Here is a 24,951-nt window from a genome sequence, read left to right as displayed (position 1 = left end):
TGATTTGATTGGCCATCTCAGTCATTTTGACATTGACGAGCGCTGTTAGACCGCTGAGGCAGACCAGTCACCAGACTAAAAATGTAACTCTTATCATCCTAAAAACATACAGATAGCTGCGTAATTAAGTACAGCAGAGCAGTGCAAGAATTTCAAATATTGAGGGGGACAATTTGGCCAATTCTAATTATTAGGGGGGACTTGTCCCCCTCAATGTCTATGGTGGTTATGGCCCTACCTTACACTATCTGTTCATCTTTTTTGATGCTGTGGATAACAGGTTTTGACATACGTGTAATTTGTGTGTGTGCCTTGACTATGTTACAGTTTCACTATTGATGGGAAGAAATGTACGGCCAGACAGGGAGTGAGCAGAAGATCAGGACGGTGGTGCAGAGTGATGGCCAGCTGCGTGTCAACAGGCTTAAAAGGCTTTCATGGCTGTAAATTGCTGATACACTGTACCAGGGCTGTCGCTGGTGGGGCGAAAGGTTGTGACAATTCTAGGGGCGCCCGGCTTATCCCAGCTACGGCCCTGCACTGTACTCTGGGTAACAAACACATTTTTAAATGTTTTTAATAGTTTAAATATATTGAATGAATACAAATATTTTTGAAAAATAACACTGTTTGGATTGCCTTTTGATTTGTAATATTATTCTTAAGTATAGTAGTATAGTATGTATATACAATATTAAATATATATTATGTAATTATAATATATATTTTATTATTAGTAATTATCATTAGTATTATTTAGTTGCAGTAAAGTATCAATATAAATATTACAGTATAGTAAAATACAGTAAACATCAAATTACAAAATACTGTTAAAATACAGTTTTGTAGTTATACAGTGCTGTTCTTTATATTATAAAATTGCATTACAGTACAAAAAACAGTGCCGCTACAATGACAACAAACATTAATTTATAAAAAGATGCTGTACAAAATTTTAATGCAATATTAAATTCTGCTACTTCTTAATGTAGTCATAAATATAGGGGAGACTGTGGATATTGTCCAAAACAATCTACACCTGTTGAGTAGAAAACAGGTTGATGGATCCTCAATATGGCAGGTGGGAGGTCTGCCATTCTGGGGGGATGTGGTTGTCCCCGCCATCTCTGAAACTCTGGACACTGTAGTTGGTGGTTTCTGATTGTAGCTTGTCCCCGTATCACCCAGTATTTCCTCTGAAGTTCAGCAAACACCCTATATGGTCCTGGGTGATGCAACTGATTGTCATAATCCTTGATTATCAATTTGGTGATCGGATGACGTGAGTCAAGGACAATGGGATGTATAGTATCTTCCTCTAGCTGGCTGGTCTGACGGAGGCGACCACCGACTCGTATGAGTTTGATGTCCTCATCAAATTCAGGGGCTAAGCACAGCAAGTGACTATTTTTTGGCAAAGGTTTACCTGCTTTGAGGTAGGATAGTTCCTCTGAAAACGACTCAGTCTGGCTTTGACGAAGGACTGCGAGTTCTGCCTTTCTGTAGTCATCTGCTGTTGGGATGTAAGTGGCCGTCCCGTTGACATAGTGGATGTAAGCCTTCAGTAACTCTGGAAGTGTCTGGTACTTCAGTGGATCAGGAGTAGGTGGGGAGGAGACTGATAGACCATAGCAGGTTGGCTTTCTCAGTTCACCATCTTGGTCAAGGGTCGTTAACGGCAGCGTCCCTGGCCAGTGATCAGTTGTTTGTTCCATCTGCTTTTCTGGCCTATGTCACAGAGAGATTTTCCCTTGGTGATGTCATCTGCAGGATTCTCCTTTGATGGCACATACCTCCAGTTATCGGACTCTGTGAGTTCCTGGATTTCTGCCACTCTGGTGCCTACGAACACTACAGGATTGTGATAGCAGCCAGGTAAGAACAGTTGTGGAGTCAGACCACAGAGTGACACTATGGATGGGCAAAATCAGCTCTGTCTTCAGAACTTTCGCGAGCTGTGCACCTGTGAGTGCTGCACATAACTCCAATCGTGGAATGGTTCGCTGTTTTTTTGGGGCCACCCGATATCTAGCGGCTACAAAGGCTACTTCCACACTACCTTCAGTGTTTTCAGTTCGTAAGTAGGCCACCGAACCATAGGCGCTCTCTGAAGCATCGCAGAAAATGTGGATCTGCCTCATGCTGGTAGGGTAATCCAGTTTTTTACTGCAGTAACACCTCGGCCATGCAATGTGCTGTAGATCATCCAGCTCACTCTCCCAAGCTTTCCACAAGTTCAACAGTTCCTCAGGCAGTCGGGGATCGTCCCACTCTCTTTTCTTCTGGCTGACCATACATCTTATTGAGGGCTCTCATGGTGTTTGCGAAAGGGAAGCTTGAGTTGCTGTACGAGTCTGCTACACGTAGTGTTTCCTCCAACTTAAGGTGGTCAGTGAGGATCTGGTACTTGAATCACTCTGTTGCATCCTCAGGCAGAATGTTTTCCAATGCTATTTTCAGTCTAGAGAACTCTCTAGGATTGGAGGATGTTAGGAAGGGAATGGTTGGAGCAGGGCCTCTGTACATTTTTTCTTGCTTCGATGGAGGGTGGTAATAAGCTCGTCTGTAGTCTGGATGAGGAGGTGGCATCCGCTCATATGCTGGGGTCTCGAACTCTGACTGATGAGATGGAATGTGCTGGGAGGAATAAGAGTACCTGGGCTGAGGTGGGTCACTGTAATGCACTTGTGGTGGTACTCTTTCATGCATTGAAAAGGAAATGTCCATGTTTCTGAAATCCTCAGCTAATCCTGGGTAATCATCCATCGTAGCTTGACGCAGTTCTCTCATTGAAGTAGGCGGCGTTGGTGGCTTTGTCCGGGGGGCTGGAATAGGACGGAACCATTGTGGAGTCTCAGGGTTTACCAATGGAGTAAAGCGACTTGGAGACGGCACTGGTGAAGTCACTGGCCTGTAGGGGGCTCCTCTTTCTGACTTAAGACTTTGAAGCTCCTGATGTAACACGGCATTCTGTTGTCGCAACTCCTGCAATGCTGAAATAATCTCTGGAAGTTGACTGGTTTGTCGCCGCAAGTCTGCATTCTCTTGTTTCATCAACTGCAGCATGGCTGTAAGCTCTACTTCCTCTTCTCCTCGCCCATCAGATGCACTTTGCCATTTCTCTCAGTGTCCACTTATCATGATCAAACTCTTGACTGACAGGAGAAGTCGATCTGGTGTGTGCTACCATACTTGATGACTTGACTCTGCTTTGGCGGAGGTCTGGGAGTGGCTGTCGATGTGGCAATGGCTCACGAAGCTCGTAATCCACTAAATGAGTTGGTGGGTTGATCCGTCTTCATGGATGCACAACAGGCGCTTCTCTCTCGGGTTGAGACATCTCCGTAGCAATTCACTGATCCAGCTCGAAGGACCATGAAAAATCTTGTGATTCTTTATTCTAATTGCTAGTCCGGGTTTAGCTGAAGGCTACAGTTTGTCCAGTCAGAACAAGGATGTCTCACTCAGGTTATAATCCAAATCGTTGTCTTCATTAAATGTATATAAATGTGTGGTTCTATGAAAATGAAATACAAATATAAATATGGATATAAACATATATAAAACAAAACGCAATTTTTATAAAGCTTATTTGGTAAAACACTGATCAATGAAGGAAAATATAACATATTACGATATCTATTATGAAATACTTGAATAAATGTGTGTTCAATACAACGCAAACTATGTGTGTGGCTAACACTGGGCATGAGCTGTGCACATGAACATGGCTGCTGCTGCTGCACGTGCGGTCAAACTGAGCTGTAAACAACTTAAGAGCGCATGTGCGCTACCTGAAACGCGACCGTGCATCGGTGTTTATAAGTAACAAATATATCTAATACTGACAGCAAATGATCATAAATATGGAATGTCGGTAATGTCATAGCAGCAGAATATAATCAAGTAAACATAAGTAAATTTAACACTTACAGACGGAACAGCGTTTATCTTAACATGCGCTGAAAATGTTCAGTAATGATTAGGCCTACTTACAGTGTGATGCACGCACACGCACAATCGATAAAAAACCTCCTCCGATTTGGATTAATACTATTTACTTTAAACTACAACTATTTACAATATTCAGCCGATCTCCTTTGTGGACGACCTATCTAGAGATAGGGTTATGGGTAGGGTTGGATTGTCAAGCTCCACCCATTATGCCCAGATCCTCAAGTACACATCACTATCACACAAATTTCAGAAATATTATCTAATAAAAATATCTTCTTAAGATATATTTGTGTCTGTGATTTAACCCACTTTGCAACTTTGCCCACTCTCCAGATTGTTTTCATAAAACATTTCATAAACATGAGCTTTGCCTACATGGTTAGTTTACTTGGTTAATAAGACTTAAAACCAACACAATAGTATTCATAATACCTTTTATTTTTTTTTAAAACCAACATTATCTGATGTAAAACCAGTCAATGGAACAGAATACAGACACGCGTTTCTCTTACTGATCAGTGGATGGCAGCAAAGTGCAGAAAAAACATAAAATAGTGCATCTAATGTTAGTTTTAAAAGATTCATTGCTTTACCCACCTGGAAGAAGAGGCCTTTACGTCACAGATGGTCAGACATTTTCCGTAAGAACTGTTATGCTTCCTTCAGTTATTACTAGGTGCCAATCCCACTCCAAAAGAGTCATTCATACTGAATCACGTCACGTGTGCTTGATTTAAACGTCCGGCAAAGATATAGTACACACACACTATTAATTATGAAGATTCACTCAACATAATGTGCGTATGGTTACAAAAAAAAAAAAAAAAAAAAAAAAAAAGCATAAACTGTCTCTTTAAGCGCTGCGCGGGAAATATGCCATGATCAACCAATCAGAACGGATGCAGCTGTTTTCATCTGGAAGATGCATTTTTTTTAGAGCGTTTATCAACTGCGATATGTCTCTAAAAAAAGTTTCCTGTCAGATGTTATATCGATATTTAGAAAATGTATTTAAGATGTTTATTATTTAAAATGTATGTAAAACTGCTTTTAAAAATATGTTTATATTAGGTTTATACATAACAGATGTTTACCAGATGAAGCGCTCCTTAAAAGACATCTTGGAGATGTAGAGTACATGTGCTATCTGGGTAGTGTGACTAACTAGCATTTAACCAAGGGGCAATTAGTCTTACTTTTCCAATTTAAATTAGAGCGATATACCTATTTATGTATTTGACCTTAAAAAGTTAGGACCTGTCATGAAGAAAAAAAAAATAGATGACTAACTTTTAAGACTATAGTCTAAGCAGTTTCTGCACCGGCCCCCTTCGGCTTTCGTTTATAATCAGGTGTGATTTCTGATTACAAATCAATACGTTCTATATGTTCTAATCCAAAATAAGTAAAAAAAAAAACACACTCAAAAGTAAATATACAATTGAAATAAATAGAAATAGTAGCTATAATAATATATATTAAAAAATAAAAGGATAGTTGTTGTTCAATCTCCTCCCATTTAATTAATTTATGCTTATGTTCTTAAAATTGTGTATTTTAATTGCGACATATAATTTACAGCAGAAGACATGGTGTATGAGATTTGAGTTTCTTTGTGCACCTGTTCTTCACACAAAGCTACAGAGTATTGTATGGATGTAGAAGATGTGAATATAGTGCACAAAACGCATGGGCTACATTTAATGTTCGGGGTTTGGCATGAAAAATCGCTATCATATTCTTTGTATGGAAGCTTGTGTGAAGTGTTTTAACTGTTTTTATGGTGGCTTGTTGTTCTGTTTGCATAATGGAAATACTTTCAAAACATATTCATGAATTTTTACACTTAAAAGGATATTACACACATTCTGATATTACACACACTTCATCTTTAATGAACCGAGAAACAGTCATTGGTTATATAGCGCCACACTGTGGTGTTTGTGATAAGTTGTTGAGAGAGTGAGAGTGATCTATACTAATCATTTAAATTCAGAAATGAAGATCATCAATAGAGAATATGCATGGGAATCTGACTTTTTTACAACATGAAAAACATTGTTTTCATGCAGCATCAATCTGGACACAGACCTGTAAATAAAACATATTAAGACTCAGATAATAATGTCTAAACCAAATAATACATTTTTCAAGAGTTGGATTGTGTAATTTACTTTGTTACCTTCCTCTACATCACATTTCTGCCGTCGCTGCGGAAGTTTTGTCCAGGACATTTTGACATCAGTGATCCCGCGTAATGCCAGAGCAGACTGAAGCTAAAAAAAAAAAAAAAAAAAAAAAAGATGATCATAATAATAATAATAATAATAATAATAATAATAATAGTGAAAAAAATAATGTGGATCTTTTTTTTTTTTTTTTTTTTAACAATCTTTTTAATTAAAAGAGATCATATTACTTTTTAGACAAACTATCAGAACAACTTATGGAAGTTTGTTTCTGACACAATTGAAAAAGAAATAAATAAAAATGTGACTTAATATCACAATTCTGACTTTTTTCTTAGAATTTTGTGATATAAATTTGCAATTCTGAGAAAAAAAGTCAGAATCGAGCTTTTCTGGTTTTATAACTCACAATTACAAAAATTATATTATTAAAAAAAACTCACAAAAAGAAAAAAAACTAGAATTATGGGATATATGTATATGCAATCACCTTTTTTTTATTTTTTATTCTGTGGCGAATGAAAACAAACTTCAATAACAACTTCAAGAGCATTCATGAAACAAATCAGCAAAGTCAGCTTGATTTGAATTTCCGCAATTTTCTACCATCAGACCGATGCATATCGACACCTGACTGCCTACATTTACACATCAGTGATGCCCAACATTAGACACAAGCAGCTGATCTCAGTTTGAGCGGCACATTTATATTGTACATTGATTTGGCAGATGCTTTTATCCAAATGAGGAACATCATAAGAGGCTAATATAGTAAGTGCCTTTGTTTATGGTTGTGGATTAGTTGAGTGTTTGTGGAAGAGGTTGTTTCTTTAAACTTTTAATGGTCTCAGCAGATCGAGTGACGACTGACAGCTTGATTTCAGGAACAGAGAGAGTGAAGTTTCTGGAAAGCAAATTTATGAATCTGTTTCTCAAAGATACAGTAGCAAAAATGCCTGTTTACTTGACTAACATTATAAGTAATAGGGATAAAATAAAAACAAATGCTTGATGTGACTCATTTAAAAGAAAAAAGTGCATGCTACTATAACTGTAGTGGATTTGATTGTTTTTGTATTCAACTAAGATGTCTTTTCAATTTTAGGCTGTTAAGTTTTTCTTTATATTTAAGAAAAAGGCCAAGTTGATGAATGGGATGGCAGTGAACATGAGCAGTGAACTACAGTGTAGTTTACAGCCTGGCGTCTGTTGCATTTTCTTTTCCCCAACCTGATATAGGAGTTTGTCGTTCTCTGGGTCAGAAGTGGAGACAAATTTCATCCTCACAAAGTTTTTCCTCACTGAAAAAATACAAATCAACACAGTAAAGTGAACACCCACAAGCTGTGGAATGAGTTTTACGAGATAATGGACTTTTTTCTGGATAGACATTTAATTTGGTGCTAATGAAAACAAGGTCGTAAAACATATTTTATTATATAAATATGCATGATTACACGGTTAGTTGCATTTGATGTATTTATAGGCCTATAGAGCTGTGTATTGACACAAATTTCATGATTGGATTTCAATTCACAAGCTTGCGATTCAATTCAATTCTGATTTCGATTCAATATTGATTAATTGGGTGATGTATCAGTACATGGCATATTTTCTCAAGGAAAAAAAAAATCAACTAATCCTGTAAACTACAGGGAACCCCAGCTGGTACATTACTATAATATTAAAGGTTAAAATTAACCAATTTGTATAGGTTACCTACATTTAAATTACACATATGAATGTTTTTTACAATAATAACTTCATAAAAATAACTTTTTAATGACATAATTATGTTTCTACTTGTAAAAATATAAACATTCAAATGGTGGCTGTCATAAAAACCATTATGGATTTATTCAAACATTCATTAAATATTGAAGAACAGGTAAGTAAAATACAACGAATATGTATATAGTGAATATTTTTTATCAAAACGCTCCTCTCTAGTGTTCATTTCTTTTAGCATTTCTTAAGTTTATGGATGTTATGTCTCTTTCATGCAGGCTTCACTACTGACGTCCACTAGTACTGACTACTGATTGTTTGAATGCTTTTGTTAATTATGACATATCGTTGAATAAATTATTTCGTTCACTACTTGCCCGTGATTTTGGTCATACCCCCCATAACACTGAATTACCTGTCAAACTCCCATAGACTTCTACCTCACACAGCGAAAGAACGTTCTTGTCTCCGGGAATGATCACGTTCACATAACGTCCCTCCATATGAGGAAATGAGTAGTTATAAGAAACAACTCCTGGAATATTCTGAATTACAGCACATCTGGAGAGAGTCAAAGAGATGAAGCAAAAAACAGGAGGAATGAAATAAAACCCCACAATGGCGTGTTGCGAGGTGAGTGTAGGTTCAACTCTTAGAAAAGATTTCAATTTTAGAAAAGAGTCCATTTTAAAGAATGCTTTATGCCAAAAAGGTTCTATATAAGGGGATATGTCTTAAAAGATTACATACTTTGATGTATTTAGAAGTTTATGAGGTGTTTAATTCATAAAATTCAGTTATAATTAAAAATGAATTAAAACAAATTGAATTAATTAAAAATAAATCCAAAAAAATGATCCTATGATGGGTACCCCTAAAATGTTCTGTGTACAGTATAAAGCGCCTGACGGAACCTTTAAGGTTCTATATAGAACTTTTTCTTCTAAGAGTGATGAGTAACTATAACCTGGGATTTTTGTTGCCGTCACTGTCCAGGGATTTTCCGATGCGAATCTCTGCTCCGTTGATTCGTAGAAAATCTCTGTCTGCTCGTCCTGTGATGGTCACTGCACTAACATAGTAAATGTCCAGCAGATCCAGCCTCCACCATGGATTCTTCTCCTCCTTTGTATGGGTACAAAATGAGGCTATGCCTGGGGCGATTTTTATTCCATCGACGGCACGTTCCGCATTCCAGTATTGAAATATAGATGACTGAACAGAATTTCCATTTAATTTCACATTGTCTGGAAAGTGATTAGGCTGCATGTTAGGGCACATTTTAACTAACACTAGAGCGGTCAAAAGTTTGGATAATTCAGACTTGTTTAATGCTTGCAAAGTCTAACAGTATTCTCATCGCTTCATAACATTACGGCTGAACCACTGTAGTCATGCTGTATATTTCCTTATTCATATTTCCATATATGTTTTTACTACTTTTCTGGACCTCAAAAGGTGCAATGACGTTGCTGCTCATGTGTGGTTCAGATACCCTCGGATTTCATCAAAAATATCTTAATTTGTGTTTTCTGAAGATGAACGAAGGACTTACATGTGTGGAAAGACATGAGGGTGAGTAATAAATGACAGAAATTTCATTTTTGGGTGAACTAACCCTTTAACAATATTAATTATTCCAGACTTTTGTAAATTTTATATATTATTACCTGTTCCATAGACTTTCACTTCACACAGAGTGAGATTCTTTGAATCTCCAGGAATGACCACGTTCACATAACGACCTTCCATTCCACTGCATGAGTAAGAGACGGATCCACCTGCTGGAATACCAGAAATGTTCGAACATCTAGAGAGAGAATATGAAACGTTAATCACTTCAAGTCAAGTCAAGTCACCTTTATTTATATAGCGCTTTTTACAATGTAGATTGTGTCAAAGCAGCTTTACATTGATAACTGGTACATTGTTTGGCTGCACAGCAGCTCTTAAAGAATAGTGTCAATGCGGGCAGATCAAAGCACTGTTGAATATCAAATGTCAAGTCAAGTCACATGAACATAAGCATAATCAAGAGTCTTATTCTCTTTTTAAAAATCCTTTTAAAAGGTCCTATTATGCTTTTTTTCCCATGTTCATCTTTCTTTAGTGTGTAATGTTGCTGATTGAGCTTGAAACGCTTGAAATGCCTCCATTGCAGTCTTGAGTTTTCTTTACAATATTCCTCATTTAAATAATTCATATGCAGAATAAAGGGGCAGGGCCTGGTTGAGTTAGCTAATAGTGTGTTGAAACTGGTGGTTATGGTAAGGGGCGGGACATTTCCCAAACATGCTTGAAGCTCTTGACTAATCACAACACTGCTCCAGCCAACCAATCAGAGCACACTGTGCTTTTCAGAAAGAGGGGCTTCATAGAGACAGGAACTAAACAGAGCGTTACTGACAGACTGGGAAGAGAGGAGCTGAACAATGGAGAATATGAGGAAAATAATCAACATTCAAGCAGGAAAACCTGTTCTAGTAGAGCCCAAAAACACCATCAAGACTTTGAAAAAAAGAGCATAATAGGTCCTCTTTAAATAATATTGCACGTTCATGTTAAACTTTTGGAGTACCGTCTATATTTCGATTGTTACTTTTATTTGAGTAAATGCAAATTTTTCTTATCAAGAACGTCACATGGGATTGTTGTTGCCGTCGTTCTCCAGGGAGTTTCCGATGCGAATCTCTGCTCCGTCGATTTGTTCCGGACAGCAGTCGATCCGGTTAGTGACAGTCACATCTCGAATGCTTTTCGAGCTCTTTAGATCCAGCCTCCACCACGGGTTAGTCTCGGTTTCGGTGTGGGTGCAGGTAACATTATCATCATCAGTGGCAACATTAGACTCATAGTAAAATGTGGATGACTGTACAGCCTTTCCCTTGATTGCAATATTCTCTAGAAAGGGTAAAGAAAATACATACATACATACACACACACACACACACATATATAATGTTATCATTATGTATCACTGCTTCTCAGAACATTATTAATAATCTACACTGAATTAGTTTCATCAGAGAACATGTTCATTTACTTAAATATTAAAGAAACAGTTACCTTGCAAGTTATTTGTTGTGGCATGAATGGCAACAGTGCCTGTTTGTAGAAATAAATAGCAAATGGTTATAAATCTGGCATAATTTCATGGAAAAGCATGAAAATGTGCCTCGCCGCATTTACCACGGGTTTGGTGTGAAATCCATTTTATTTTTTCCCAAATTCTGATTTATTTTTTTCATATGAATTTCTCTATATTCCGTTTATTTAAATACTGCACATCTAATAAATTGGACTGTAATATATAATCAAATTAAAATATAAGACCTAATTTACAAAAAAACAAACAAAAAAACTTGGATGCAAAAATCTTTTGATTGTGTATTTCTCAATAATAAAAGTAACTGTTGTTATTATTTGAAATTAATGTTATTATTTTTACTTTGCAAAGTACATTTTACTAAATAATAGTAATATATTTCTGAACCAAAGTTAAACCAAACTTTTATTTTGGTGGATAGTGAAGACCTTTTTCAGCCCAGATTCAGAGATTCCATCCACAGAAATCATACACTCTTAAAACTAAAGCATTGCACTAAAGATTCTTTAGACTTTTAAAACGTTCTTCACACTAATAAAATAATGGCTCTTTTAAGAATTGATCACTGAAAAGTTCTTTGGGGAACCAAAAAGTGTTCTTCTAATTTTTACGTGTAGATGAACATCCATGACTCTGTGTCATATAAGTATCATCTATCATAAGTTTTGGATATTTTAAATGGTTACAGGATCCTATAATCCTATTTATAATGACTGACTGTACATTATTTTTAACATATCTGGACTCATTTTATTCAGTGAACAAATGGCAGACTTGTATATACAATTTCGGAACAAATGCACATTCAGTGCATATGTCTAGTTTGAATTTAAAATGGCCATATTCGTGTTAAAACCAAACCATTTAAAGTTATCCATCAACTCATGCAAAGGAATCATTTGCTTAAACCCTTATTTGTAAAAGAGATGCAATAACATATTAAAACAATAGTGGTGCAACCAACTCTGAAATCAGAAATCAGAGAGTCAATTGTGTGTTATATGGAGTGTCATTCTGACATACACCTTTAATCACTCATACAACAGCATAACTAGCTGCAAGTGGTTATCACTCTAGACCAAACCTCTTGTTAGTTGTGCATTTGAGAAGTATTTTTTTTTTTTTTTTTTAAAGTAAACAACAGCTATTTAGTACAAGAGATGTGAGAGATCCTTACCGAGAAGTGAAAGCAGGAATCCAAACATCCACATCTCTCTTTTCAGCAGGACTACAACCAGATACGAAGATCACTTAAAATAAGAGAGGATGATTCTTTATTTCAATCCTACTTGTTGTAGAAAAAACATGACCTACCTTTAATTTACTCTTTTTAGTGTCTTGTTGAATTAAGTGGTTAGAGATGATGTTCTTCTTGATGACTTCTCTCTTCAACTGTCTCCGCCCTTCACTATTTTTCTCTTATCAACCTTAAACTCCGCCCCTTTAAATCATCGCTGCTTTGATTAGTAATTGGTGTGTTTTGTTTACAGTATATGAGATTTAAATTAGGGCTGTCAAGCGATTACAATTGTTAATCAAATTCATTACATGATGTGCCGATTATTTAAAATTAATCTCACATCAATGTTGGCTAGAAATGAAAGACTAAAATCTGGCCATAACATTTTTTTTTCCCCGAAGTTGCACCTGAAGTGGCATTTAGGTATATTTACACAGACTGTTTAATGCAGCTCAGAGGTGGCATGAATATAAATGAATAATGAAAATGATACACTAAATATGAAACTAAAACCGCCAGTAGGTGGCTGCAAGTCACTGCCTTAATGAGTGAGTCATTGAATCATTCATTCAACTGATTCATTCAAATAGCTGATTCATTCAGGAACGAAGCGATCATTGAATTAATGGCTTGCTCGATTTGTTAAAACCGTGGATTCATTCAGTAATGAAACATTGCTGTCTGTTTCTTGGTGACGCACAACAGTTCTGAAGTTTGTTTGGAATTATTTTCATTAGCTATGTTTCCATCCACTTATTTTAATGTCAGTTTTTTTAGATGTTGCATAAAATAACCTGGATGGAAATGCCAGAAATTCTAAAAATCTGCAAAATATGTGCTCAATTGAAGAGAATACATGTTATCTAAGAAGACATGGGCATATACTATGATCAAATAAATCCCTCGATGCGCAACTAAAAACTCATGTGACTTTGCCTCAGCAGAGACTGTGATTGGATCACTGGACTAACCAGCGGACCAATCGCATCGCAGCATCTCAAATGTTGGTTTGGTGGTTCTGAAACGCCTGAGCCAAAGTCTGTCATCAGAATGATTTGGTTTAATTCCCTCACAGAAGCGTCACGCGATTGAGTTCCCAAACACCAGCATCCGAACGCGAGATCACATGACAACGTTTATTGTGTTTTGCTCTGTAAGACAAAAACCCATACAGGGGCATTTTGCCCTCATATCTTGAACTTTAGTGGCATTTTAGCTGCTTTCTAATAGGCTTCATCATGCAGACAATTGTTGCTGTGCATCATGTTTGTAACTAAACTGCAGGCAGTGTAAGATGACAGAGCTCTTGGTGAGGCGGGGTGCGGAAAAAGCATTCATAATTTTAACATTATTTTTTCCATAATTACGCCAAATTAACGCATTAAATCGCCCGCCCGAGTTTAATTGTTTCACTGCATTGTTGTGATCGATTGCCAAATTCCATATACAGTAATATATAATTTAAAGTACTGGAAAATGTCTTCAAAACAACAATTTTAGTACATTAATGTACATTAATAGCATTTTAAAGGGGCTTCATCATTCTTATCAACCCTCTTGAAGAGCTTAAGTGAAACTGGGCATAACAAAAAGTCCCACCATACAACGCGTATGCAAACGTGGATAAGCGTTGATCTATTGGCCCATTTCAGATGCAAAAGGTGCTCATTTGTAAAGCAAACCGTGTCGTGACTCTGATATAATTGCCGAAATTCTTAGATGCACTATGACATTGTTGGTCCCTTTTGTTTGTTTGTTTTGGGCGTTGGGGTTGTCAGGCCTCAGAGAGGTGATTTATAGGAAAAGTCAGTAAAAGTCCTGAACATCATCAAACAGTGCAATTGCATTTAGTGCTGCTAGTTAAACACTGCAGATTTAAGGTTTAATTTTGACTGTTGTCTGTACTGATTGAATCAGACACAGTTTTGTGTCTCATTCTCACTTAACTTTGTCTCTAGACCAATGAGGAGTTACAGCTGTCATTATAAACCAAGAAATAAACTCTTATGTGTGTCTCCAAATTTAATAAAATTATGTATAAATGCTTCAGTATGCAAATACAGCTCTAAATGCAAAAGATTTTTACTATTTTTATTATCACACATTTTTTTTATTTTTTTTTATTGCATTAAAAAAAGTGAACTTTGCAACATTAATTGTAAACTGAAAGAACGAACAGACGAATGAATGGAGCACCATTTCTATAGGTGTTATTTTTTATTCATACACTACTGTACAAAGTTTTGGGGTGTGTAAGATTATTTAATGTTTTTGAAAGAAGTTGATCAAAAAAGCAGTATAAAACATGATATTGTGAAATATTATTGGACCTTTCTGCGTCAAATCAACAACATTCAGAAACCTGTCATCTAAAATTTTAGATTTTGTTAATAGTTCTTTCTGAAGAAAGACAAACATACACAGTGACAAAAGGCGAAACATATAATGCCATGGATGAATATTTACTGAGTAATCCACCATTTTGTAGAGGGGGGTCAACATTACAATTTTCACCTGAGATTTGAAGCCAAATTATAGGAGGGGGAAATTACTTTAGAATTAATTTATTATTTTATTTTTACACAGAGATTGGTAGGTCTATTAGTAAAATCAGATGACTTTAGCAGTCTTTGTTGCATTATATGCCAATGATGACCCCATTAAATTAGCTTTTATAAACTTGCCTTCGAAAAAAAACATTTTAATATATGTCAGTACAAGTTGCTTTCAGTTAAAACAGCTTTTAGAATTAGTAACGGATCTTGGGCTCAACTGTTAAACTGTCAACTTGAGATTTGAATCTGTGGCGGAAAGAAGTAGTTGTTCTTAATTAGTTACACACTCGTGCCGTCGAACTGTTGTATAAACGCAATATCACACTCGTAGATGTACAATATGACTGTATATCAGCACGCTGTGATTACCTACGGCCCTTGGCCTGCGAATCACAGCTGTGCTGATATACAGCTATATTGTATTGGTTTAAATGCTTATGTAATTTTTCAAAGATTTTTGAGTGTTTGTTGTGTATGTCTGCACTGTTTTTTGCATGTGGGTTAGAATGTCAATTTATTCAAATTATGTACGACATATTACTGTCAGTGAACCATTGTGTGGACAAGAAAGGATTTGTTTGTTTGTTTGTTTACATCCATAACTTTACAGTGCACAGACGTTTAGGAAATAATAATAATAAATCTGAATAAGTCATCCGGGAGTAGCTTTTTTTTATTTTTCAATAGCTTTAATATCAGATTTGGGGCAGAGAGAGAAGAGATTATATTTGCATATACAGTGGGGTCCACAAGTCTAATTTAAACCTGTAAATAATTGTTTCAGAAATTACAAAATAATTAAATAAAAACACAGTCGCAGCTTTCCAAACTCTTTAGGATTTATTTAGCACCACACTAACTTCAGTCACAGCAAAGAATCAGTGACTTTATTGCTCTCTCACATCTAAAGAACTTATATTTAAAATAAAGTATCTTCTAGAAAGCACAGTAAATATTATTACAATTATTAATTAGGAAGATATATTTCAGTATGCTGTTCAGTTAGTTTTGTTTTACTAGCTTAAACAGGGCAGCAGAAGTGCTTGAAGAGGCTTAACATTGTAAATAAATCAAGAAATCTACCATTCGAATTGTTTTCCTTTTAAAGATACCTTCCAGGGTGTCAAGTTTCTTTATCGCAACCTGTAAATTAAACATTTTTGCTTATTACATAACATGTTTTTTTTTGTTTTTATAATCATTTACATTGATGCAGTTTATGGCATAAGTTGTGAGAACAGACTCACGTTTATCAGCGTTCACCTTCTGGATCGCCTGTTTAGGAGTTTGAGACCATCGCAGTGTCAATCCTCTATCAGCAAGAGCAGATCCCAACTGAAAATAACACATTCATAACGGAGTAGATCGAAATGTGCTCAAATCTCTGTCTTGTGTTTTTACAAGGAATTTTTAGGTATGATAAATGAGTCAGACACACCCAAACATTAGTTTACATTGCAGATTTGTTTGTTTGTTAAGATAATGAAAGATAATGGGGTCCAATGTTATTCAAAAATACCTGCATGCAATTTCATGTACTGTAGATGTGTTGATGTGAATGTTGTTATACACAACATGTACACCTGGGGCCATATTCACAAAACATCTTAAGGCTAAAATTAGCTCCTAACTTGCCGATTTAGGAAAAACTCATAAAAATAATGGGCGTATCAGTCCTAATTTTAGGAGTCCTAAATTTTTGCTCTAAAAGTACTTCACAAAGCATTTTAGCACTAAAACTAGCTCCTAAATCTGTGAAAGGAGTAATCAAGAGGACTCCTATGTGACTAAGACCAAATCACAAACAATCCTAAAATGGTTGTTGACAGCAATCTGCGTTTTTCAATTATACCATGGGCTAAATATCATGTTATTTGGAGTCGCTTCAACTCGCGGCAACAGTGTAAAAGTAGCCCAATTCCACGGGAAAACCTGACAGCGACCCCTGCCCCATCAGCCAATCACTGTGGGCAGAGTTAGTAAGCATGCTGACATCATCCATAGCAATGAGGTCAACCCCGCCCTTTCTCTTAGCTTAAAACTTCTCTCTATTCCTTAGTAAAAGTTGGTCTCAGCAGCTTTGTGAATAGGTTTTTAGAAAAAAAAATCGTATCTAAGAACTTTTACTGCCATTTAGGAGAACTCTTAGCGGTAACATAAAATGTTTTTGTGATTTAGCCCCAGGTCTAAATGATTTTTCTGTGAGACGTTCACTGCAGTTCTCACACAGCCATGAGGAGATGCTGTAGACCTACTTCAAATTAGCATGCGCCTTCCTCATGTTGTCTGTTTTCTTGGATTCCGTGGTTCTGTCTGCATTTCCTGCTTCACGGAAATCAAAACAGGGCTCTGATATTCTCTCGCCTGTTTCAGAACATTTTCTCTCATCGTCAGGTTGGTCAGGTCAGCTCTGGAGTTAAACTGCATCGTTACAAATGACTGTTCTGAAACAGGACCTTTTTAAACAAACAAACAAACAAACATTTATACATTTAGACATTCATGTAAATGCACAAAAACACATTATTAGTTTGCATTTATTAAAAAGTATTAGTGCTCCTTACCGTGTCTCTTTGACAAAAATATAGCAATGTGAAGTCATTATTATTAGTTGAGATTAGAGATGGGCGATATGACCAACATCTTTTTAATTTGTAAGATTTTGAGAGTAAAAGAGTAATTTTATTTCATGAGACAGATATACCACACAATATAGTTATTTTTGTTGGAAATAAGGTTGTTGCAATATCAAAATAAAAAGACCACTTTGATACACTTATGGTGTTCCGGGTCAAAAATGACCAGCCTTTTAAATTGTTTGTAAATCTCTCATTATGCTATGTTATTGCCAAATTTTCCATTCAATCTTTTTATTAACCTTTTTTTTTCTTTCAGTTAGCACATGCAGGTTTTGTATTTGTTTTTGGAACTGATTGATCGCAGGCCTCTTGGATCTGAGCTCATGCACCTCGAGTTTTTTGAGGTGAATAAGCTTGAAAACTGAGGTGCATCAGCTCAAATCAATGAGGCCTATGATCAGTCAGTTCCAAAAAGAAATGCTTATTGAAAGAAAACAAGTTGAAATAAGATTGAATCCAATGTTTGGCAATAAAATAGCATGATGAGAGATTTACAAACTATTTAAAAAGCCTGTCATTTTTGAGCCGGAACACCAAATTAGGTTAAAGGTTTTCAGCAAAGTTGGCTATACTTTGCGCAAAACAAAGTGCAAAACTACTGAATTACGATCTCTTTTGGATTTTATTGCTCTTTTGCTCCTTCTTTTTAATATCAAGGACATCCAATTCTTAATTTGCTCTTTCATCCATGTTTTTTTAATCGCCCTAACGTGTCAATAACTTTAAGCTGTAGGCTAATGTGCTGAGAGAATATATATTTACATGCCGCAATATCAATTTGAACTTTATGTCGTTGCCAAAAGATATACCATCATACTGCCCAGACTTAGTAAATATTATAAACCAATTCTACAGATGTAGGCTACCTTTTCCAAAAACCTCCACCTCACAGAGAGTGAGTATCTTCATGTTTCCAGGAATGATCAGATTCACATATCGTCCTTCCATCCCATTACATGAGTAGCTGTAGGACTCTCCTGCTGGAATAGGAGGAATAACAGCACATCTACAGACAGAGAGAGAAACCGATGGAGATGAATAAAGTGTTAAATCTTCACATATACGTTAATCCGCTTGAGTGTCATGTTCTTTCAACCTCAAGAGTCTCACATGGGATTGTTGTTGCCTTTGTTCCCCAAAGAGTTTCCGATGTGAATCTCCAATCCATCTAATTGTTCTGCGCAGCAGTCGTTTCTTTTAGTGACGACCACTCTACTAACACATCACGCATATCCAGCCTCCACCAAGGGTTAGTCTCATTAAGAGTTGACGAGCATGATGCGTTCGATTGCTGGAGACCTCGATTACCATCAATGGCCTTTTCAGCAAACCAGCCCCCAAATGTTGACGACTGTGTAGCAGCTCCTCCTACTGCCTGATTTCCTAGAAAATGCATTAAGAAGAGTTTCACATTTATGTGAATCTTTTGCATAAAAACTCTGGATGGAAACACCAAGCTGGCATAAAAAAAAAAAAAGTATGCTCTGTAATGTTTTTATTCGTCATCATCGCACACCACCTGAAATGTGATTTAGTCCTCAAGTCAACGTGTGTCATCACACAACTGTGTGCGTCAAAAGATAACATGAAAGTATTTGTTAATGTGTTTCATCTATGATCAAGACAACAACATTGTAGATGAACACATGGGATGGAAACGATGCTTCATGCACAAATGTTTTATGCACAAAAGTAAAATCCGCATGCCAACGGCAGCATTACTACAACCCAGTTACAGATTATTCAGTTACAGAGCACAGGCTTTCTGCATCTTCTTCAGGAGGTAGCGATTCTCAGCGCAATATATGTTTGTATGTTTTATTTTATCTATAAAGTTATTGTGTTGTAAATAATCTATAAACCATCACTTTTTGCCATCAAAAAAAAAAAAAAAAAAAAACTGTAAACCATTTGCTTTTTGTCATACGTGTGTTTGTTTGACATTTGCGAAGTGTGATGTAGGCATGTTGTGAAACTCGCAGTAAATCCCCCGGTTAAATCAAGCCAAGAAGCAAACTGCCCAACTAAAGGAAACACACATTTTCCATAAAACCTCAACATCTAAACCTCTGTTAATTCTCAAAAAGAACTGTAGACGAATGATAGAAATAAAGTCAGTCTGGTTTATAATAAGAGAGATTTAATGTCTTTTCAGTTGATTTCATCTAAGGCTGTGGCTGGAAGTCATTTGTAGTTCTTGTGTTTCTCTTTCCTTCACTGATTCTGCTCGTTATTATCAGGTGTTTTCAATAATCATACAATCATCAACCCCCCCCCCAAAAAAAGTTATCGTGGAAACACAATGGTTTTGTAGTGTAGTTTGTACAATTTTAGAAGATTTAAGTTAATATGGATATATTAACCCATATGTGAGCTATATTAACTACTATAAACAACTTATTATGCAGGGTTACATACAAATAAAGGTTCCAAAAGGAGGTTTTCACCACGATGCTATAGAAGAACCATTTTAACCATAACCATTATGTTGGACAATTAAAAAAAAAAAAACTTTTTCCACTATGAAGAACCTTTTGTGCAATGGAAATATTCCAGTGATGTTTAAGTTTCTTCATGGAAGTGTCAATGCCAATAAAGAACCTTTATCTTTAAGAGTGTAAGCAATCCAACCAATGTTAACCTTGTAATGTAATCTGTCCTAACAGAGGCTGGCTAAAACAACCCCAAATTTGGTTGTTATAATTGGGTTGTGTAATTTTTGCACCAGTAGCGGCAACTGCAAAATGAATGATGGTTTTCAGACACATTTTCACTAGTCAGACAAACAGTTAGTCCTGCTTCATCACTGACTACACATTCTTTCAAGTTTCACATAAGGCAAGTATGTCATGATGATGATAAATGCTCTGTGATTTACCTAACAGAAACCCGTAGACTTCAACCTCACAAAGAGTGAGAACCTTCTCATCTCCAGGAAGATGGACAATCTACAGACAGAGAGAGATCATCTGTTATTGGTTTCTGTTCATTCTCAGCTGTAGCCAAAGATAAAAGTCAAAGAAAACCTCACATGGGGTTGCTGTAAACGTCGGCAGGGAAGTTTCCGACACGAATCACTGCACCGTTTATCCTTTCATAATAGGTGTCACCAGCTTTGTTAGTGATGGCTACTCTGTTTACTTGGTATTCATTCAGCAGATCCAGCCTCCACCACGGGTCTGTTTGTATGTCAGCGCTGGCACAGGTATCATTTAGACCATCGACAGCATATCTATGAATCCAGCTCTCGAACTTTGACGACTCGCGGTTCGCCACAGTGCTGCGTTCTCTGGAAAATGTTTAAAGGATCGAGGTCAGTAAAACATTGTTTGCACTGAATTCTTATCAAACTTTATGGCTGGCAGAGTTCTTCAAAGCATTTTATTGAAAAAAAGTTAATATTCATTACATCAAATGCCTGTTTATGTTGCCTTTCAGGTTTTTGAATGAACCCTTGTGATTTTGTACTGTTCGAAAAAACTTTTAGGCTACCCTAAACATCAATTCCAGTGGATCAAATAAAGTTAATGTCATCACACTGAAAGATTCTTACCTGCTCCATTTGCCATTTCTTGAATTGATAAAAACCCTGTGTAAGCAAGAAGATTCAAATGAATTTCAGACCATTTAAATGTGTACTGTGTGTATACATTGGGGGGGGGAAATGATTCACTATTGATTTTCCACTCCTGTGGACTGAGACCAAATCATTGAGTTGAACACAAGAACAAAGGAATCAGACTGGATCAAATGATTCAGTGAATAGATCTGACTCAAAAGAGTCCCGTTACTTCTCTAATGAACTCGGATGATTTTTGTCTTTTCCTCACACAAAACTATTGTATTTGTATTGCAACATCATATGAACAACTTTAATAAAACTCTTCATGTTTTTTATTTTTATTTGATTAATTATATGAAAAGTTCTTTGTTAAAGAATTTTTATTTTCCTTGAAACAAGCAGCGTATGAGGAGCCATTCCTGTGGGATAGCTATACCAGTCTTTCTGGATTTTCAATCACAGGCGAATTTGGAGATCGTATAATCATTTACATGCACAAATGAGCACTGATTCCACTTTTGTAAGTCAAATCTCAGAAACTAAGATAAACTATTCTAGAGATCCAGTGACAGTCGAATGGTGCAAAATCTATACTTGGTTAAATGCAACATGAAACCATGAACAAATAGAGAAGGAACAGTATTTCTGGACTCATTATACTGTACATGGACAACATGAAACAAACACACATTACAGTGTGCTGTAAATACACATTAAAGGACGAGATGAGTGTAAACTAGACTAGAAACAGAGCAACATTTCTGGGAGAATCAGGGATATGGGAAATCACCTCTCCAAAAAAGTCAATCAAATCAGCCTCAAAAATACCTTTCAGTTCCTCAGTATAGTTGCCAGGGACAGCAGTCATCTCAACCACAGCGGTGGTGGTGTGGGCGGGGCTATCTTCCCAGCCCTCGAGCTCCACAAGCACTCCCTCAGAGTCGCACGATGTTACCGGCTCACGCACCTGGTCAGAACCTTGCTGTGAGGCGGGCTCCGGGGCAATGGTACCATCCAAACCTGTCCTCTGTCCTGGCTCATCCATCGCGGCAGGCTGGCCTCCTCGGTCTGCGGTGGGCATGTGTAACATCTCTGTCGCGTCGTTCGTCGGTGGTGGCTGGCTGATCTCTGGCAGTGGAGTAGGGCTGGTGGCTAAGCCTAATCGTTAGTGAGTCCGACTGGTAACCCAAAGGTTGCTGGTTCGACTGAGGTGCTCTTGAGCAAGGCACCAAACCCCCAATTGCTCCCCAGGCGCCACAGCATAAAGGCTGCCCACTGCTCCGGGTGTGTATCACAGTTTGCAGTGTGTGTGTGTGTGTGTGTGTGTGTTCACTGCTCACTGCTCACTAACTCTGCTCCTAATGTGTGTGCACTAACTTGGATGGGTTAAATGCAGAGGAACATTTTCCGAGTATGGGTTACCAGGCACGTGCACACATAGACATAAAAGGGGCTTGAGCCCCTGCCCTTTTTCTTCCTCGAGAGAAAATGCCCTTTTTTTCTGGGGTGCTTTTTTTTTCTTTTCTTTCTTTTTTTTTTTTTTTTTAAATAAATGAACATAGATTCCTGTTCGACACGCCATTCATTCCCGCACCCATGCGCGCCACGCCCCACCTCGTGTTTGCTGCAGGCTGAAATCTTGTGCCAACTATGCCCGGGAAAATGCAACTGCTGTCTGGCGATGAGAAGCGAAAAAGAAAAAAGCCCTAGATGGATCCATACCGTGCATTTCTTTCATGTAGCTTATGTATGTTCTCAAACATGTGAATTATTTTAATGTGATATGCATTGCGTTTTGAACCATGGTAAAGATATTTGTAGGGCTGTCAATACCAGAAGAGGAGAATTCCACGGACGAACATCCATGAACCGCATTATTCCAATTGAAACTATTTAAAAATCATAATACCGCATTACATAATGCTATTCTTAAATCTACACTTACATAATACTTCAATAAAAGTTTAAACCCTCGCTCTGTCTTTGCATGTTTGATGTCCACATATTCTTGTTGAAGAAATTACAGTGGCTGTAGCATTTCTATAAAAAAAAAGTGTCCGAATATTATTATTTAACTAATAATATATTTTTAATTATTGTGGTTGGCTTTGATCATGCTGTGCTGTGTAACAACAAAAATCAGCAGGCGTTTGGCGCCCTCTGCAGGCATTTGTTATAATATATAATGTAATTATAACATTTCAGGGGGGAAAAAAAACTCTTGATGTGTTTAAATATGCAGATATGCTTGTTTTGGTTAATTTAGAAGAAATCTACAGATGCAAACAGACGAAGGGTAGTAGGCTTAAAACAAACACCATCTAAATGTGTTCCAATAACACCAAAAGAATTAAAATGATTTATTGATTTGTGCAAAATAAACAAATTATTAGTGAAACTATGTCCCTCTCCTTGGTGCAGTCATTTATTCTAAATATATAATAGTTGCTGTTTCCTTCTCTTGTGATAAACCTAGTGAATACTAAAGAAGACCATGGTCTCTGTGTGAACTGATTATTCTGTAGAAACCTGTGGAGTATAAAACAATTGCGTGAGTGTAAGGGAATTAAAATAAATTGGTAAGGAAGTCAAAATTGTCTTAATATATTTAAGGGTTTATTATTATTTTTTTAAAATAAATAATTATGAGAAGTGCCCTTTTTTTCCACTTGAGCCCCTGCCCCCCAAAATGTCTTTGCACGTCCCTGTGGGTTACCATACTTGGCCTTCACGTGTCACTTTCACTTTCACTTTTTAAGTCATCCTCCGCGGGGCCGATGGTGAAAGGCGAGTTGTTACCAGAGCCGGCCCTCCCTATAAGCGAGCTAAGCAGCTGCTTAGGGCCCCGCCGCCACCAGGCGGCCCCCGAGAGCAAATAAAATGACAGATTGATTTTTACAGCGCTTATTCAATCAGTTGCAGTTCTGTGCCTCCGTCACAATACTGTACAACTCGACGTACATTTGCATCACGTTAACGCAGCGGTAGAGTTACACTCACGGGACTCTGCACTTATTCGCTATCACAAAAGTTCATTGTTTGCATGTGCTTCAAAGCCTTGTCGGTTAAACATTTCATTCATTTCATTCTGACATGCGCTTTTTCTGAGCGCGTACACCCAAAGCGCGCGCGCACACACTAAAAGCTTGTCAAACAGCGCCCGAATAGTGGACTTTATCTTTCGCGTCTGATTGCACTAATACTGTCAAATACACACAAGGTTTACATAAACACAGCTGGTTGTGTCTAAAGTGAAAGTAATCAGTTGAGAGAAAATCGCATGCGTGTCTGTATTTTAGATGTGTGCAGGTGTTATGTAACAGCCTCCTAATAACTAGTAAACATGTTGCCCTTGTTACTCACCAACACCCATTCCACGAATGCAGTGACATTTTTAGGAGGACCGCTCCCTGGGAGGCGTGCCCGGGACCGCTCGCTTACGCTGGAGAGCGAGCAGTCGGGAAAGTGTGATAAGCACGCCAACTCCAAAAAAAATTCCCTGGTGTGTAATTCCAGGGAGCGGCCCCTTTGCTCCAGGCATAGCAGGGCAACAGCAGGAATGTCAATGGTGACGGAGGAGGGAAAATAAAAAATAAACAAAAACGCCGCAAAAAACTGTTTTGGTCCGTTCTTCTCCCAGGTGAAAAAATACTATAGTAAATTGTAGTATACTGTATTTTTTAACACTTTTAACACTTTGTTAATGAATGCTACAGCGTACTGTAGTATTAACTATAGTGAACTGATAAGCTGTAATAAATACTTAAGTATACTTTAGTTTTTACTACAGTAAACTGTAGTGTATTGTAGTATAATATGTCCTATAGTTGTAGAAAACGTAGTACAGTATTGGGTATATTACAATAGTTGTTATATTATCACAGCAACTATATAATTACCACAACAAATTAATTCAAGTACTTTACTATAGTATGGTTCAAAAACACTATAGTATTTACTATAAATTACTATAGT

General features: G+C 37.0%; 1 protein-coding gene across 4 annotated transcripts; it reads right to left on the bottom strand.

Moving 5' to 3' along the window:
• Nucleotides 1–5,831: 5,831 nt before the first annotated feature.
• Nucleotides 5,832–24,508, bottom strand: LOC127516167 (uncharacterized). 4 transcript variants are annotated; one of them, XM_051900539.1, is made up of 18 exons: nt 24,340–24,508; nt 21,805–22,651; nt 20,968–21,003; nt 20,446–20,703; nt 20,293–20,362; nt 18,525–18,797; nt 18,281–18,420; nt 17,031–17,231; nt 16,023–16,110; nt 12,158–15,918; nt 10,941–10,979; nt 10,517–10,775; nt 9,545–9,684; nt 8,842–9,121; nt 8,290–8,435; nt 7,377–7,447; nt 6,132–6,233; nt 5,832–6,048 (listed from the first exon to the last, which is right to left on the bottom strand). In XM_051900539.1, exons 10-18 carry the CDS (start codon nt 12,189–12,191, stop codon nt 6,022–6,024), a joined length of 1,098 nt encoding a protein of 365 aa, XP_051756499.1. In that variant the 5' UTR covers nt 12,192–15,918; nt 16,023–16,110; nt 17,031–17,231; nt 18,281–18,420; nt 18,525–18,797; nt 20,293–20,362; nt 20,446–20,703; nt 20,968–21,003; nt 21,805–22,651; nt 24,340–24,508; the 3' UTR covers nt 5,832–6,021. The 4 variants fall into 4 exon arrangements, with proteins under 4 accessions (XP_051756499.1, XP_051756498.1, XP_051756501.1 ...); XM_051900538.1 differs by having other exon boundaries at nt 21,805–24,508; XM_051900541.1 differs by having other exon boundaries at nt 6,140–6,233; nt 21,805–24,508.
• Nucleotides 24,509–24,951: the final 443 nt, after the last annotated feature.

The sequence above is a fragment of the Ctenopharyngodon idella genome, chromosome 7 (assembly GCF_019924925.1).
Source record: "Ctenopharyngodon idella isolate HZGC_01 chromosome 7, HZGC01, whole genome shotgun sequence".
In the NCBI taxonomy this organism is placed as follows: domain Eukaryota; kingdom Metazoa; phylum Chordata; class Actinopteri; order Cypriniformes; family Xenocyprididae; genus Ctenopharyngodon; species Ctenopharyngodon idella.
This window is presented reverse-complemented; position numbering and strand designations above follow the sequence as displayed.

What these genes read in the sequence shown, in the direction of transcription:
- LOC127516167 (XM_051900538.1), bottom strand. Translation starts at nt 12,191, where the DNA reads ATGTGGATGTTTGGATTCCTGCTTTCACTTCTCG. An exon ending in CACAACAAATAACTTGCAAG is followed by an intron (nt 10,776 to 10,940) that starts GTAACTGTTTCT and finishes TACCCTTTCTAG; the next exon opens with AGAATATTGCAATCAAGGGA. An exon ending in GACGGCAACAACAATCCCAT is followed by an intron (nt 9,685 to 10,516) that starts GTGACGTTCTTG and finishes TTCTCTCTCTAG; the next exon opens with ATGTTCGAACATTTCTGGTA.